Here is a 12,946-nt window from a genome sequence, read left to right as displayed (position 1 = left end):
GCAAATGATATTTAATTTAGCTTGACCAAAAAAAACCCTAACCCAAAACAAAAACAAAACACAAAAACCCCTCAAAAACACACAAAAAACAAACAAAAATCACAAAACAAAAACCAGAAGAAAAACTCCCCATATCAGTTTCCAGGAAACAATATAGTAACAAAGAATAAATGCATGGTAAGTTTTAATTTAACAAAAATCTGCAGAGGATGATGCCTATTAATCCACTGCATTGTGCAAAGCCATAGTGGTTAGCATTTAGTCAAGTCTGGGATAGGAAACTCAACTGTAAATTTGTCTGTGCTTTAAAGTTGAAATGTCACAGAGATTATGCTTGGAAGTTTAGCATAGTATTATACCTAAACCAAATGTATCATCTCATTATTTAGTTTGCTACTTTCAGCCCAATACTCAACTGTCCCTTGTCCCTCTGGCTTCTGCCTCTTGCTACTAAGATTTGCTTTTCAGAAATGCACAGATATCAGTAAGTGCAGTGAGAAACATTTTTAATTGAAGCAATACAAAACTTGATTTCTACTGCAGGATCTGTGGCTTCTGAAAATTACTGCATCTCATTTATTCACATACACAGGTTTAATTTTGCAAATTTTCATAGGAAACATACAGTACACTGCTTCCACCATACAAAAGTGGCCTGGCTTTGCTGGAAATTTAAAATCCATTCCCATGTTTGATGAAATGGGACATTTAAAAATGCCTCCTGTTCCAAAAAGATGGGAAACTGCTTAGCAATAACTTGTTTTCCCTAGACAGCCATTTTCTGATGCAGATCCTGCGGTTTTCAGAATTTTTTATTACGTATCACTTTATTTTCCTGAAAATACATCCTAAACAATTTCAGTATCCTCTAAAAGACTAAATGTACAAACTAACATCATGTATTGATCTTTGAGTATCAGAAAACCTGATATATAGCTTCAGTGAGCTATTCTCTAACAGTATGAATTAATAGTAGATAATCAGATTGCTGACCTTGTGCACTGTAAAATCTGAACAGAGCAGGATTATAAAAATGTCAGTGAAAAAGTTGCAAGTCTGACAAAATCAATATGAAATAATATTGTCAGAAAGCCAGTGCAACCTGTGTGTGAAGGAGGCTTTGAGTGCAGCATTACCTTAAATTAGATCAAGCAGTATCATTCTGCTGGCCTCAACTCTTCTGCGTTCTTTAATTAAAATACAAATTTTATCACCTATCTAAAATTATTTTATAAAGATATCATTAAAATGCTGCAGCAATTGGGAAGAGCACTCTAAATATTGTAGCTGTCTGATGCTTTGATTTGGGGCTTCAGGTTCTTTCCTTGTTAATTGTGAGATGAGTCACTTTTCATTTTCATATTTCTTTCATAAACCTTGACAACTAGAAGATGCAATCCAGCTTAAACTTCACATTCTGTTCAGAAGAGAAAAACTCTCAGGCTTTTCCTAGAAGAGAAAGTCAAATGTGTATTGGACATATATTAAAGAAGTTGCCCTTGGGTTCAAACTAATTTCAGTCTGTTGTTGGAGAGGGAAAATTCCCAAATCCTGAACTGAGCTTTCTGGAAGATCAGCTCTTATGGAAAAGGGCCAAAGGATTAAAGTTACTAAAATGAATTTTGTTTTCCTGACATTCATGGGAATAAAAATTATACTTTTTGAGGCTTTCTGTCAAACCTTTTCAAAACAGTTTTCAGATGTTTCATCTTCTGAGAACTTCGTAAATGCCACTGTCTACATCTGTAATACTTGCTTTTGTGTAATAATGAGCTGCTGTTTTACCAGCGCATGCCACTGAGAAAAGTTTGGTTCACTGGACAGGATGAGTGAATTTCCATGTATGTGGTACATGTGTGGGAATGTGGTAAATGTATCCTTTAAATGTCCTGAATTATTATATTATAATTTAGATTTTTCAACCCTGTGACAGCTTAGGGCTGTGCAGAATTAAGCACCACTCCTGGAAAGATTGTAGATAATTCTGGTTAGTTCCCTTTAAATGTCAAGGCAGGCACCTGCCAGAGATATTCCCAGAAGGCAGGAGAACAGGACTTGGGCACGGGGAAGAGCCCAGCCTGGAGAAGGCAGGTGAGCAAAACACAAGACTTTTTGGAAAAAGAGACAAAGGGAAAACCAGGTATGGCTCACAAAAATACATGTGAAGCACAGCACATTGCTGAACACTGGAGTCTGTTTTCTCTTCTGACAAGTAGATTTTTGTAGCTCATTGTAAGAGTTCAGTTGTGGTGCTTGATGGTGGCAGAAGCTGTGTGTGTAAGTACTAGAAAACTTGTGCTTTTAAGTATTTTCCAGATACTTCAGGCTCTGCTGTTGATAGGCTTGAGTAGAATTTGGGTTTTTTATATATGGGCTTTTCCTAAGCACTTTAGGGGATGTTGGGTTGTGACTAAACCACAGATTCATTCATCACGCTGCAATAAAGACACAAAGAGAAAACTGCCAGGCCAGTTACCTGTTCTTTTGACCCTCTGCCCATCAAGTTGGAAGGTAGTTATTTTCTAGATGCCCTCTATGATGTTGATCCTTCCTTGTTTATGTACAAACTTCTCCTGTGAGTGTGTGTGTGTACATATATATGTGTGTATGTACATAAAGATATAGCTAATGTATTTTAAATGTTGTTGATTGATATGCACCAGTACCCAGTTGGGCTGTTTACTGTTAGAGTAGTATTGGGAATATCAGACCAGAGTGTGAACTAGAGGACCTTTTGTGCAGAGGCTTATTTTGGAGTGGCTCCTTGGTATGCTAGGACAAAATTAGTCAGGACTATTTAACCAAGTCACCTTGGAGTTGTACAGGAACAAGCTGTATTATAGAAATAATATAATAAAATTGAGAGCCTGGGTTTTGGGACAGCACAGAGTTGCTAAGTGCTACTGTAATAGACCTCAAGACACTTTAGAAGCTACTGACAGAAAAGTGTTAAATATCTGTATACTCCTCAGATAGCATCACAGATGGCACTATAAAATGAGTGCAGGCTGAACATCCCTTGGGACTGCCAAAACTTTGTGACTTTTTGAGATTGCTTAATTCTATTAAAATGAGGCCTGTCTTTCCTGGATTATGGTAATGAACACATCAGAAGTTCTACTGTTAAACATAAAGCCTAGTCTGAATCATTCGTGGTGTTGGAAGAATGACTCCATCACTCTCACTTAGGTGCATTAAAGTAGCAATTTTAGAGTGTTTTGTGAACTCTTCTCTGTCTGGAGATTTTCTAGAGATGTCTCTCCTTAATTATGGGCACCTTTAATGGCTGGAATTTTGAATATTTTTTCTTTTCAGTGCAGAGGAATATCTTGCTGAAAGAGAGAATTTGAATGACCTTGCAAGGTAACAGGGATACAAGTACATGGATCAATCTAAGAGAAGAGTAGGGTTTTTCAGCTGGAAGGTGATTAGCTTTGTTTTAGAGCACAGTGGATGTGATTTGAGTTGGAATAGTTTGTCTGAAATAGTGTCAAACAGTACTTTAGCTGTACTAGGAATGTTTGAGACAGTTTTGAAGCCACATCAGAAAGTGACGAGTCTTGGACTCAGCATCATCCTTTCTCAGATAAATAATGTCTTTACAACATGGTGATGGTGGTGGTGGTAATGGGTACCAATTCTGCACATCTTGTCTTCTCTTGCTAAGGGGATATTTTGGCTATGGCTTCTCTCTTAAATCCAATTTGTAGTGCAGAGTGAAATAAAACTGTCCAGTGTTGAATGTCATGTTCATCTGAGTGCTGCTGGCTCTGCAGTTGCTTTGCACATCCTCTGCTCTTCCTGTCCTTGGAGTGTGTTAGAAATACAAGTTCCTCACCTCGGTGCAGAGTGGAAGCACTTTAAGAAGAGGATGTAGTTGTTGTGGAAGCAGTAGAGTGATGGTTTCAGCGCAGAGGAGCAGTGAACGGCGGGTTGGAAGAGGCTGCTCTAGGGGTGGAACTGTGGCAGCTATAATTACTTGCACATCAAATCTGTTTCTGGTTTTGAAATTTCTGCACATCTTTGCTTCTGATTGCTAAATAGAGCAGAGTGGAAGGAGCTTTCCTTTTAAAAAAAGAATATTGGAATGGATGAATATGTTTACAAGAGCAAGCATAGGTTTATTTGAGGATTGGGCAAAAACTGCATGTGATGTCAAGGTGGCACTTCACAGAAACACAACTCAGATTTAATTTTAAGTGCCATTTGTGGAATCAGTTCTTTGTGCCTACACCTTTCTTTGGGCAAGAGATTGTCTCCAGCATCACTGGATTTATGTCTAATTCCTTGATGGGATACAGAAGGCTTGCAGCATATTGAATGGAAAAGAATACAAATTTTTTTTAAGAGGAGATTTCTGTCTTTATTACGAAAACCCAAACAACCAAGGCAGATCTCTTAGAGTAGACTTGGGAACTTGCCCATATATTGGGCAGATTTTTAAAATCAAAAATTTGGTACATCACCAGTACTGCAGACACACATTACTTCAGTTACTTTGTATTGGTTTGTTATTTTTTTTGTCCATCTTACACATCCCTGAGATGGCAGAACTGTGAGTCCTTGTGTGAGACACTCTCACAGAACCAGATGAATTTCAAGATTTCATTACTATTTTGAAACAGTTTCAAGGATATGAAATTAGTAATTTTATACATGCAAATCAACATATACAATTTGTTTAGAAGAAAGCAGAAATTTAGTTTGTTTTGCCTTATATCATGAACTTAATGTTCTGGACTAGCACTTTTCTGCATTTCATAAATTTGAAGTTCAGCTCCTGGGTGGGGAAAAGCTGAAGCAAATCCAGTGTGTTGTAACAATTTAACAATTCTTAACTGCAAAACAGACTTTTATTTTTCACTTCTAGACTTAGATGATGCTGAACTGGCAGTCAAACAGTATTTCTGACAGTGGAACTGGAAGCGTCTATTTTCAGCGTGTGTACTTGAGACACTAATTGCATGGAATTATGTATTATCATCCTGTTTTGCAACAATAAGGAGGTTATGCAGCAACTAAAAGAGAATTCAGAAAGTCACTCTAATGTGCTCTATACTAATTTTTTAATGACTAGGCGTTTTTTTTTTTTTTTTTTTTTTTTTTGTAGTCTGAGACCGTAGCCATACTCTTCAAAAATGATCCAGAGGATCTTATTTTAAATAGCTTTGGAGTTAGGGTGAGGTGCCTTATATTCACTATGTGTTACTGTCTGGTGTTCTTTACTGGCCTGGTCTATAATTCTGTAATTAGGCTTAAACTGACACTAACTAGATTCTGCCTTTATAATGGCAAGTTTCTCAGATTCTAAGGGTATTTTCTCTCTCGGTTGATGTGTAATCCTGCACTGTTAAGTCACCACCACTGATTCCATAGAGCTGACTCAGATTTTCTACCCCTTGATTCAATAAAAACCTTGTTCTAGAGCAAGTAAAATGCCACTTTTAAAGACAGATTCGATTTTTCTATGTATAGTTCATAAACATCCAACAGAGATTAAGCATCTTTATTTAAAATGAGATTTGATTTGTCTTTAAGATAACTTAATTTTTGACAATTGCTCTGTGCATCATAAAGTCACTATATTATGGGGTTTTTGAGGATCTTGTGCCTCTCTGATCATACTATAATATTCAAGCTGCCAATACCTAGAGCTTGCTCCACTATTGAATCTGCCATCTATTTGTATTCCCTGTGCTTGTTGCACGCCCTTTTCCTGCAACCTGCATCTCTCCCATCTTACGTCACAGAGAGGTTTCCTTCTCAGGAATCCATTCTCCATTCTGCACTGACTCCTGGGCACTGGATTTCTTCTTAACTTGGTACTGTCTTCTGTGATTTCTGATCTGATAAAACCCTTGATCATTTTAACATTCCAACTTGCAGAGAAAATTGCACAAATGGAGTTGTACATCAACACAGGCACTGCTTATCTCCTTTCCAGATTCAGGGATGTTTCATTTTTTTTTTTTTTTTTTTTAGCTTGGCTTTTGTAAACTGATGTAGTGACTTGCATATTCTGTGCTGTATGTTGCTGTGCAAATCCTTAATAAAACACTGCAATGCAATAGAAAATTAGTCAGCAAGGGACAGAGTGTTCTCTCAGCAAGTTTGCCGATGGTACAACACAGCTGGACACAATCCTATGCAACCTGTTCTTGGTGACTCTGCTTTAGCAGAGGAGTTGGACTAGATGATTTCCAGAGGCCCTTTCCAACCCCATCTGTTCTGTGTTTCTGTGATAGTGCTCAATAATTCCATTGAGACTCCCTCAGCTGAACAGTGTTACTTGTTGGCACTTCCTCTGTGAGTGTTTTTGCCACTGCACTGAGCTCAGCACCAAACTGTCATGCTGGTTTTAACACTTTTATGCTCTCATTTGTCTCCAACAGGCACTGTGGAATGTTACAACCCCAGAATGAACGAGTGGAGCTACGTGGCAAAAATGAATGAACCCCACTATGGTCACGCTGGAACCGTGTATGGGGGCTTAATGTATATTTCAGGTAAATCATGCCTGTGATATCTCTGTGAAACAATTACTTATCTAACTTTTTCTGTTTCAGCAGCAGACAGTACAAATTAGTCTGTGGTTGCAGTAGGATTGCCATGGTATCAGTAGTGATGCAGTTTCATATGAAGCCAGTCAAACAGCACATACACTGCAGGCTCTGACAAAATTATTGTAGATAATATTATGCTTAGTAATTGAATAGCTCTGAATTCCAAAGCAATTACTCACTTTACCAATCAGAATAAAGTTTATATATATGTATAGCCACATATAAAAATGTATATAGCAATATAGTTAAATATAATATTGTTATAATATATAATTATAATTGTGTATAACAGTATTAAATAATTATAACATATATTATGATATCATATCATATGACATAATATAGCAGTGTAATTAAACACACCCTCCCTATAAACTTTGGAATGCATTGGAAATTTTATTACTTTAAAGAACAACATTTGCCTTCATTGAGGTAATGGAAAGGGCTAAGTTCCCATGTTAATCGTATTGTATAAGTGATATCTGTACTTTCACCGTTTTTTTCTTTGGAATATGCTCGGTCCTGTATGTCACTCAGGTTGTAGTTTCATTACCTTTTTTTTCCAAATGGGTTGTCTGAAAATCTGCTATTAGCTTAATTTTTAAACAAGATTCAGTCTGTCAGTGATCATTGCAGAGATCACAGGCCTATATTCTCCTACTGGAATTTTAGAGGATATCCTCTTAAAAACTAAGCTGAAATTCAGAGCAGGAGATGGGACAAGATTGCTTAGCTGACAAGAACTGGTGGGGAAATGTGCTGGAGCAGCTTGATTTAGGGGCCCTTGTGCCAGTAGACTAGGAGGAATTTGCTTCAGAATTTACTGTAAGGTACAGGTGCTTATTTTTCTGTGAGCAAGTCCATTGAGCTCCTAATTGCTGTGCTGTTGTCAGTTGTGTTTTGCCCATTGTGCTTGTTTTACTGCAGGTGGCACATGCATATGCTGTCTGCTGTGTTTTTTTTCATGTAGATCCCACAGATTTTTCTTTTCCTTTTGTCCTGAAGCCTCTCCAAATGCTTTTGCAGGGAGCTATGGAGAAGGTAAATGTAGAGGGAACCACAGGTAACTATTAACTGAAGAATATTTGAAATCTGTCCTCTATTCACTTAAGTTGATGAAAAAAGTTTTCTGATCAAAATTCTGTGATACTTGAAACACAGTGACATAGTATGAGAATTTGAAAGGGAAATGGATTCTTGATGGTGAGAAACAAAACTAGCAAACTGAATGAATGTAAGCAAAGAAATAATTTTGCAAAATAGAAGCATAGGTAACAGTTTTTTTCTTCTTTTAATCTGCCAGTATCAATTGTGTAATGAGGTGCAGCGTGAGACATGCCTTCTGTCCATATTCCCATTTAAAGGAACAAATGTCATTTGAAATGGAGTACTTCTATGATAGTAATCTAAGCTAGAGTGAAGAAGTTTTAAGGAAGATGGGATTCTCTCAGTAAAATGTATTTTTTGTTATTTAAGGCTTATTAGAGTGAGCACTACTCTAACATGTGTCTTGTTTCTTTAGGGGGAATTACCCATGATACTTTCCAAAAAGAACTTATGTGTTTTGACTCTGACACAGACAAATGGACTCAGAAAGCTCCAATGACGACAGTCAGAGGTCTGCATTGCATGTGTACTGTAGGAAACAAGCTGTATGTTATTGGTGGAAATCACTTTAGAGGAACAAGTGATTATGATGATGTTCTAAGCTGTGAATATTACTCACCAACTCTAGACCAGTGGACTCCAATTGCCGCCATGTTACGTGGGCAAAGTGATGTTGGGGTTGCTGTCTTTGAAAATAAAATCTATGTTGTTGGAGGATATTCTTGGAATAACCGGTGTATGGTGGAAATAGTTCAGAAGTATGATCCAGAACAAGATGAGTGGCATAAAGTATTTGACCTTCCAGAATCTCTTGGTGGCATTCGAGCCTGCACTCTCACTGTTTTCCCTCCAGAGGACAATACAGGGTCACCATCTAGAGAGTCTCCTCTTTCAGCACCTTAGAACCATCCCTTGACTCACGATGTTGTAGTAACACCTCTGCACTGCATCATGGGGTCTATTATTTTTCTTCAGTAGTTTCTGTTAGGCTTAGCCTACAGCATTTCATACAGTTACTGGAAAAAAGAAAATACTTTGACATTATTTGTGCTGTTTGTTTGGCCTAGAATGTCTCTCAAGTGGTTAACAATAAAAGACGTAGTCGCCCAAGCCAAATGTTTAACAAATGAGAGGGTATCGTCTATAAAATGTATGAACTAATTATGTTATTAATGTTGTATGTTGGGTGTGAAGTACCTTATAGCTTACATTTGGGAGCCCAGTGAGTCAAATTTGTATTGAACATGTCACTAAATTTCATGTTGAAATCCTTTTTCCTTTCAGTTTTGACTGCAGATTACAAGGGTAGGTAGACCACATCAATGTGAACTGTCTGAAGGTTGCCAAGGGGCCTGAGCTACCTCCCTCTTTACACAGAGTATTTTTGACATATCTGTTTACCCACCTGACTTTGTGGGTGCTTTCAGGGCATGTGAAGTTTCTTAGGCAGAGGGAAGAAATAAAATAATTTTAAAATATTAGCACTGTACAGGAGCAGACCTTGTAGAGGCCAGGAGTTTTTTATAACATATATCGAGTGTTTTTCCTGAATCAGTTGAATGATGTTTCAAACAAAACATCCTAAACATGTTTATGTTTTTTAATTTGTTTTTTTTTTTTTCAGGAATTGGCTTCTGCTTGCATGGGAGCACACACTATTAACAAATGGGAACTCAGTGCAGTTGTGTATTCTGTTGTATGTCTGTACTGAATATGGGTAGTTAAGGGCTAGAAACAGTAACTTAAGCCACTGAATTTGACCAAATGGTTCCATCTGATCAAATTTAATCTACCTTTTCTCCTTTGCTGTTGAGATAACTTGCATAATGTGTCCTCTGTATAGTCTCAGTTAATAAGGTTATTTAGCACAAAGTGCAGCTTCAGTGAGAGAGCTGCTTTTGCTCAGTGAACCTGGAATACCACATTTTACCTTCTTTTGTTCAATAAAACTTTTAACTGCAGTTATCCAGTCTAAGCTACCTCATTAATGTACTTGGTTTTCTTCCTCTGCCTCACTGTCTCCAGGATACGCGTTATGTATATCCATGTGGGTAGATGAATTTGCTAGGAAACCAATGCAGAAGTGATTATGAATGGGTATTTTTGACCTACTTTTAAGAAACTATTTTGGTATGATGTGTTCATTTTATTGTTAGGGACTGATGAAAAGTCTTAATGTTTTTTCCTTGGACAACTGCTTGTGTTCAGCCATGCAAATTCACAGGAATCTTTACCTGCTCGATATAAAGTGCCCTGCTGACAAACTGCAGCTCTGATTATGTCATTGTGCTTGTTCTGAACTTCCCATAATGTTACAAGTCATTTTGCTAATGAACACAGTCACAGGGGCATCCTCTGGAGAAAAGTGTTTAAACCAGCTTATTGTGTTACCTATTAATAATAACCAAGTAAAGCTTAATAGACTTTTGTTGGGAGTTTGCTATTTGTGTTTTGCCCCTGCTTGATGCATCAAGCAGCAGGATTACTATGGTGTCAGTTTTGGAAGTACTGATATTTATTCTTTGTGCAGTTTACTAGTAATGGTCACTACCAGAATCTACACGTAAGCTTTAGGTTTCATAATTGTTTTGGTTAAAATCAAAAGCAATTCTTCCTCTTTAAAAAATTGAAGTCTCAATTCTATGTGGCTGTGCAAGGTTGTTGGAGGTGGAATAGTGGCACCAGCATGTTGCCATGAGCTTTTCCTGTGTGTCCAGGGCTCATATTGAAAGAGAATATGCAGCCTCTCTCACGTTTGTTAATGTAGACATTGGCCATGTTTTGCTAACTGCCTCTGTTTACATATTTCTAGATGGGAGGAATAAAGGTAATAGACAGTTAGTTTGGCCAATGGGATTGAAAGGTGGGACTTTAATCCCCCAATGGATGGACATTATAGGAGGTGTATATAAGTTTCTTTTTGTAAATAAACTGGAGGAGTTCCGGGCTTCTGCCCTGCTGCTCTGTTGCACCCAGATCTGTGTCCCCAGTCTGTTTTCTGGCTAGGCCTCCACGGTGATACCAGCGGATACTCCTGGAAACTGGCCAGTGAAGATAAATTGATTAATCACCCTAATAATACTCTTCTTTTGCTGTGCAAAGCACTGGATAGAAAAATGTTGCTCTGTCTTTTAAGGATTTGTCAGTCATTTAAGCGTCACATGCTACTAAATATTTTTCCAGCTCAAGAGACCATATTTTAGACTCTGCTTGAGTTTAAATCCCCTGAAATCCATATTCAGTGTCTCTTTAATTAATAAAACTCAAAAGTACTTGAAGGAGTTGCAATTCCTTTAGGATAATGTAAATGTATCCTGCTCTTTGTATGCTGGGGATGAGGGACACAGTGTTTAAAAGTGGGTATCTTCACTGGTATTCTCTGTTTGGAAAAAACTTAACATGGGTTCTGATCTTTCTGAGGTGGTTTAAAGCCAGGATGTCAGTTTTGTGCCTGAGCCTTGAATAGCCAGGAGCTGGTATATGGCCACAATGTTGAGGGTTTTTTGGTTTTTTTTTAAGTGACTCATTATCTGTTATATGTAAAGTAGAAGAATTATTTTTGAACATGTTGTCATCAGTGGATTAAGTGTAGTGCTTCAATCAAATTAATCTTTGGGGTTTTGGTTTTTTTTGTTGTTTGTTTAATCTCCCTCTGGATTAAAGTACTTATAATGACATTAGTTAACATTTACTCACTAGGATTGAAAAGCAAACATCAGACTTGCCCAAAACTGCAAACTGGTTTCTTCTGTAATGTAGTATAAAATGACTTGATACTCATTGCATCTTTCTTAACCATAGAATAAGAGCCCCTTTCCATCTCTGAATACACAGCTGTAGATATGCACATGGATATAGCAAATACCCATCTCCATTTTCAGTCAGGCTGCCTCTTCATAAATCCTGGATTCTCTCATATTGCAGTTGTAGTACCTAAATCAGAAAAGCATCTGGATAAAAAGCAATTATAGCTATTTGACTTGGATGAAATTAAGACTACATGGTGTGCCAGCTGGGAGAGCCACAGGAGCTATCTGCCCTCTCCCAGTGATACAGACACACACGGCAAAATTCATTCAGACTTTGCTTTTTTGGTACCCAATTAGCAGTAAATGCCAAAAGTGCTCACTTCCATATACAGTTTGCCCAAAGGCCCATCTCATATCCCTGCAAAACCCAGCACTCTGACTCCAGACATCCAAAATGACATTTCCCTTGGTCTGTGTTTTTAAGTAGGACAAGAATAATGGGGAAGAAGACATGGGAAAATGCAGATTATGTAAAGTTTCTTTGCCCTGTTAACATCAGGGAGTTCATCATCTGCAGATATTCATTTTTCTGTGATTCCCCTCCCCTTAGAAAGTTGTAAAGTCCAAGAACTTGTTCCAGGGAAAGCAATTCCTGCCAGGATCCAGCCAGTCTTGTGACTTCTTGGGATAATGGAGTTGTGCTGAAGAGATGAGCACTGGCGCAGCAGAACATAGCTGACAGCCTGGCTGTGGCTCTACAGGCCCCTTGGGTGGAAGAATCACTTTACCTGTTCTCAGGACAAAAGTGAGTTGTTTTCTTATAAGCAATGCTATTTTTAAATTGCCCATTCTGTTTCTGAGGGGTGGGATCTCTAAGGAGTAGCATTTTAGTAACAGTCAGAAGCTCAAACCATTAGTCTGGTCCTGTAGTAGAATAATGGCAATCATGGATTAGGGCAGTTTGCATGCAAATAAATAAAGTTCTCCCTAAAGGCTTACAGTCTTAATCTGATGGGCTGGTTGGGCATCAAAAAATAATTTGATACCACAGCAACAAGTACAGTACAAATATCTGGACAACTTTCTAACCAAAGAGTTGGGGATTATCTCATCCGAAATGATCATAGCACTTTTCTTTGCAAAGTTCATTCTGCCTACCAGAATTGTTGTTCCTTCTTAATCTGCCCTCCAGCTGGTGATTACCTCACCTTTACAATGGTGTCTGACTCTGCTGGTCACTGTTTTTTTTAATCCTTTGGTTTTGTAGCTGACATCTGTGTTACTTCCTCTGCTCCTGATCAAAACATATAAAGCTGAGGCTTTTTAGTGGCACTGTCCTTACATCAAGAGAGAAAATAGCCCATTGTTGATAAATGTATTCATAATTCAGCTTGTGCATTCTTGGAAATATATAAGCAGTTTTAAGCTAGTGAAAGGCATGTGCATGTTGCAGGAGTAATGTGTCCCACTTCCTCTTGGCTTGCACCTTAGGTGGTATATGGAGGTTTGTGTGCAGTGGTTACCCAG

General features: G+C 37.9%; 1 protein-coding gene across 13 annotated transcripts in view; it reads left to right on the top strand.

The window, feature by feature from the left end:
* The window catches only part of LOC134565121 (kelch-like protein 13), a 128,475-nt gene extending 118,844 nt beyond the window's left edge, over positions 1-9,631 (top strand). For 12 of the 13 annotated variants that reach the window (XM_063424539.1, XM_063424530.1, XM_063424537.1 and 9 more), the window contains 2 exons: positions 6,393-6,506; positions 8,086-9,631. In XM_063424539.1, coding sequence (XP_063280609.1) covers positions 6,393-6,506; positions 8,086-8,573 — 602 coding nt within the window. In that variant the 3' untranslated portion in view covers positions 8,574-9,631. The remainder of the gene's footprint in view (positions 1-6,392; positions 6,507-8,085) is intronic. The other variant, XM_063424541.1, reaches the window with a different exon arrangement.
* Positions 9,632-12,946: the final 3,315 nt, after the last annotated feature.

Source organism: Prinia subflava, assembly GCF_021018805.1.
Source record: "Prinia subflava isolate CZ2003 ecotype Zambia chromosome W unlocalized genomic scaffold, Cam_Psub_1.2 scaffold_33_NEW, whole genome shotgun sequence".
NCBI classification, from domain to species: domain Eukaryota; kingdom Metazoa; phylum Chordata; class Aves; order Passeriformes; family Cisticolidae; genus Prinia; species Prinia subflava.
Note: the sequence above shows the minus strand (reverse complement) of the source record. Positions and strands in the feature narration are given on the sequence as shown.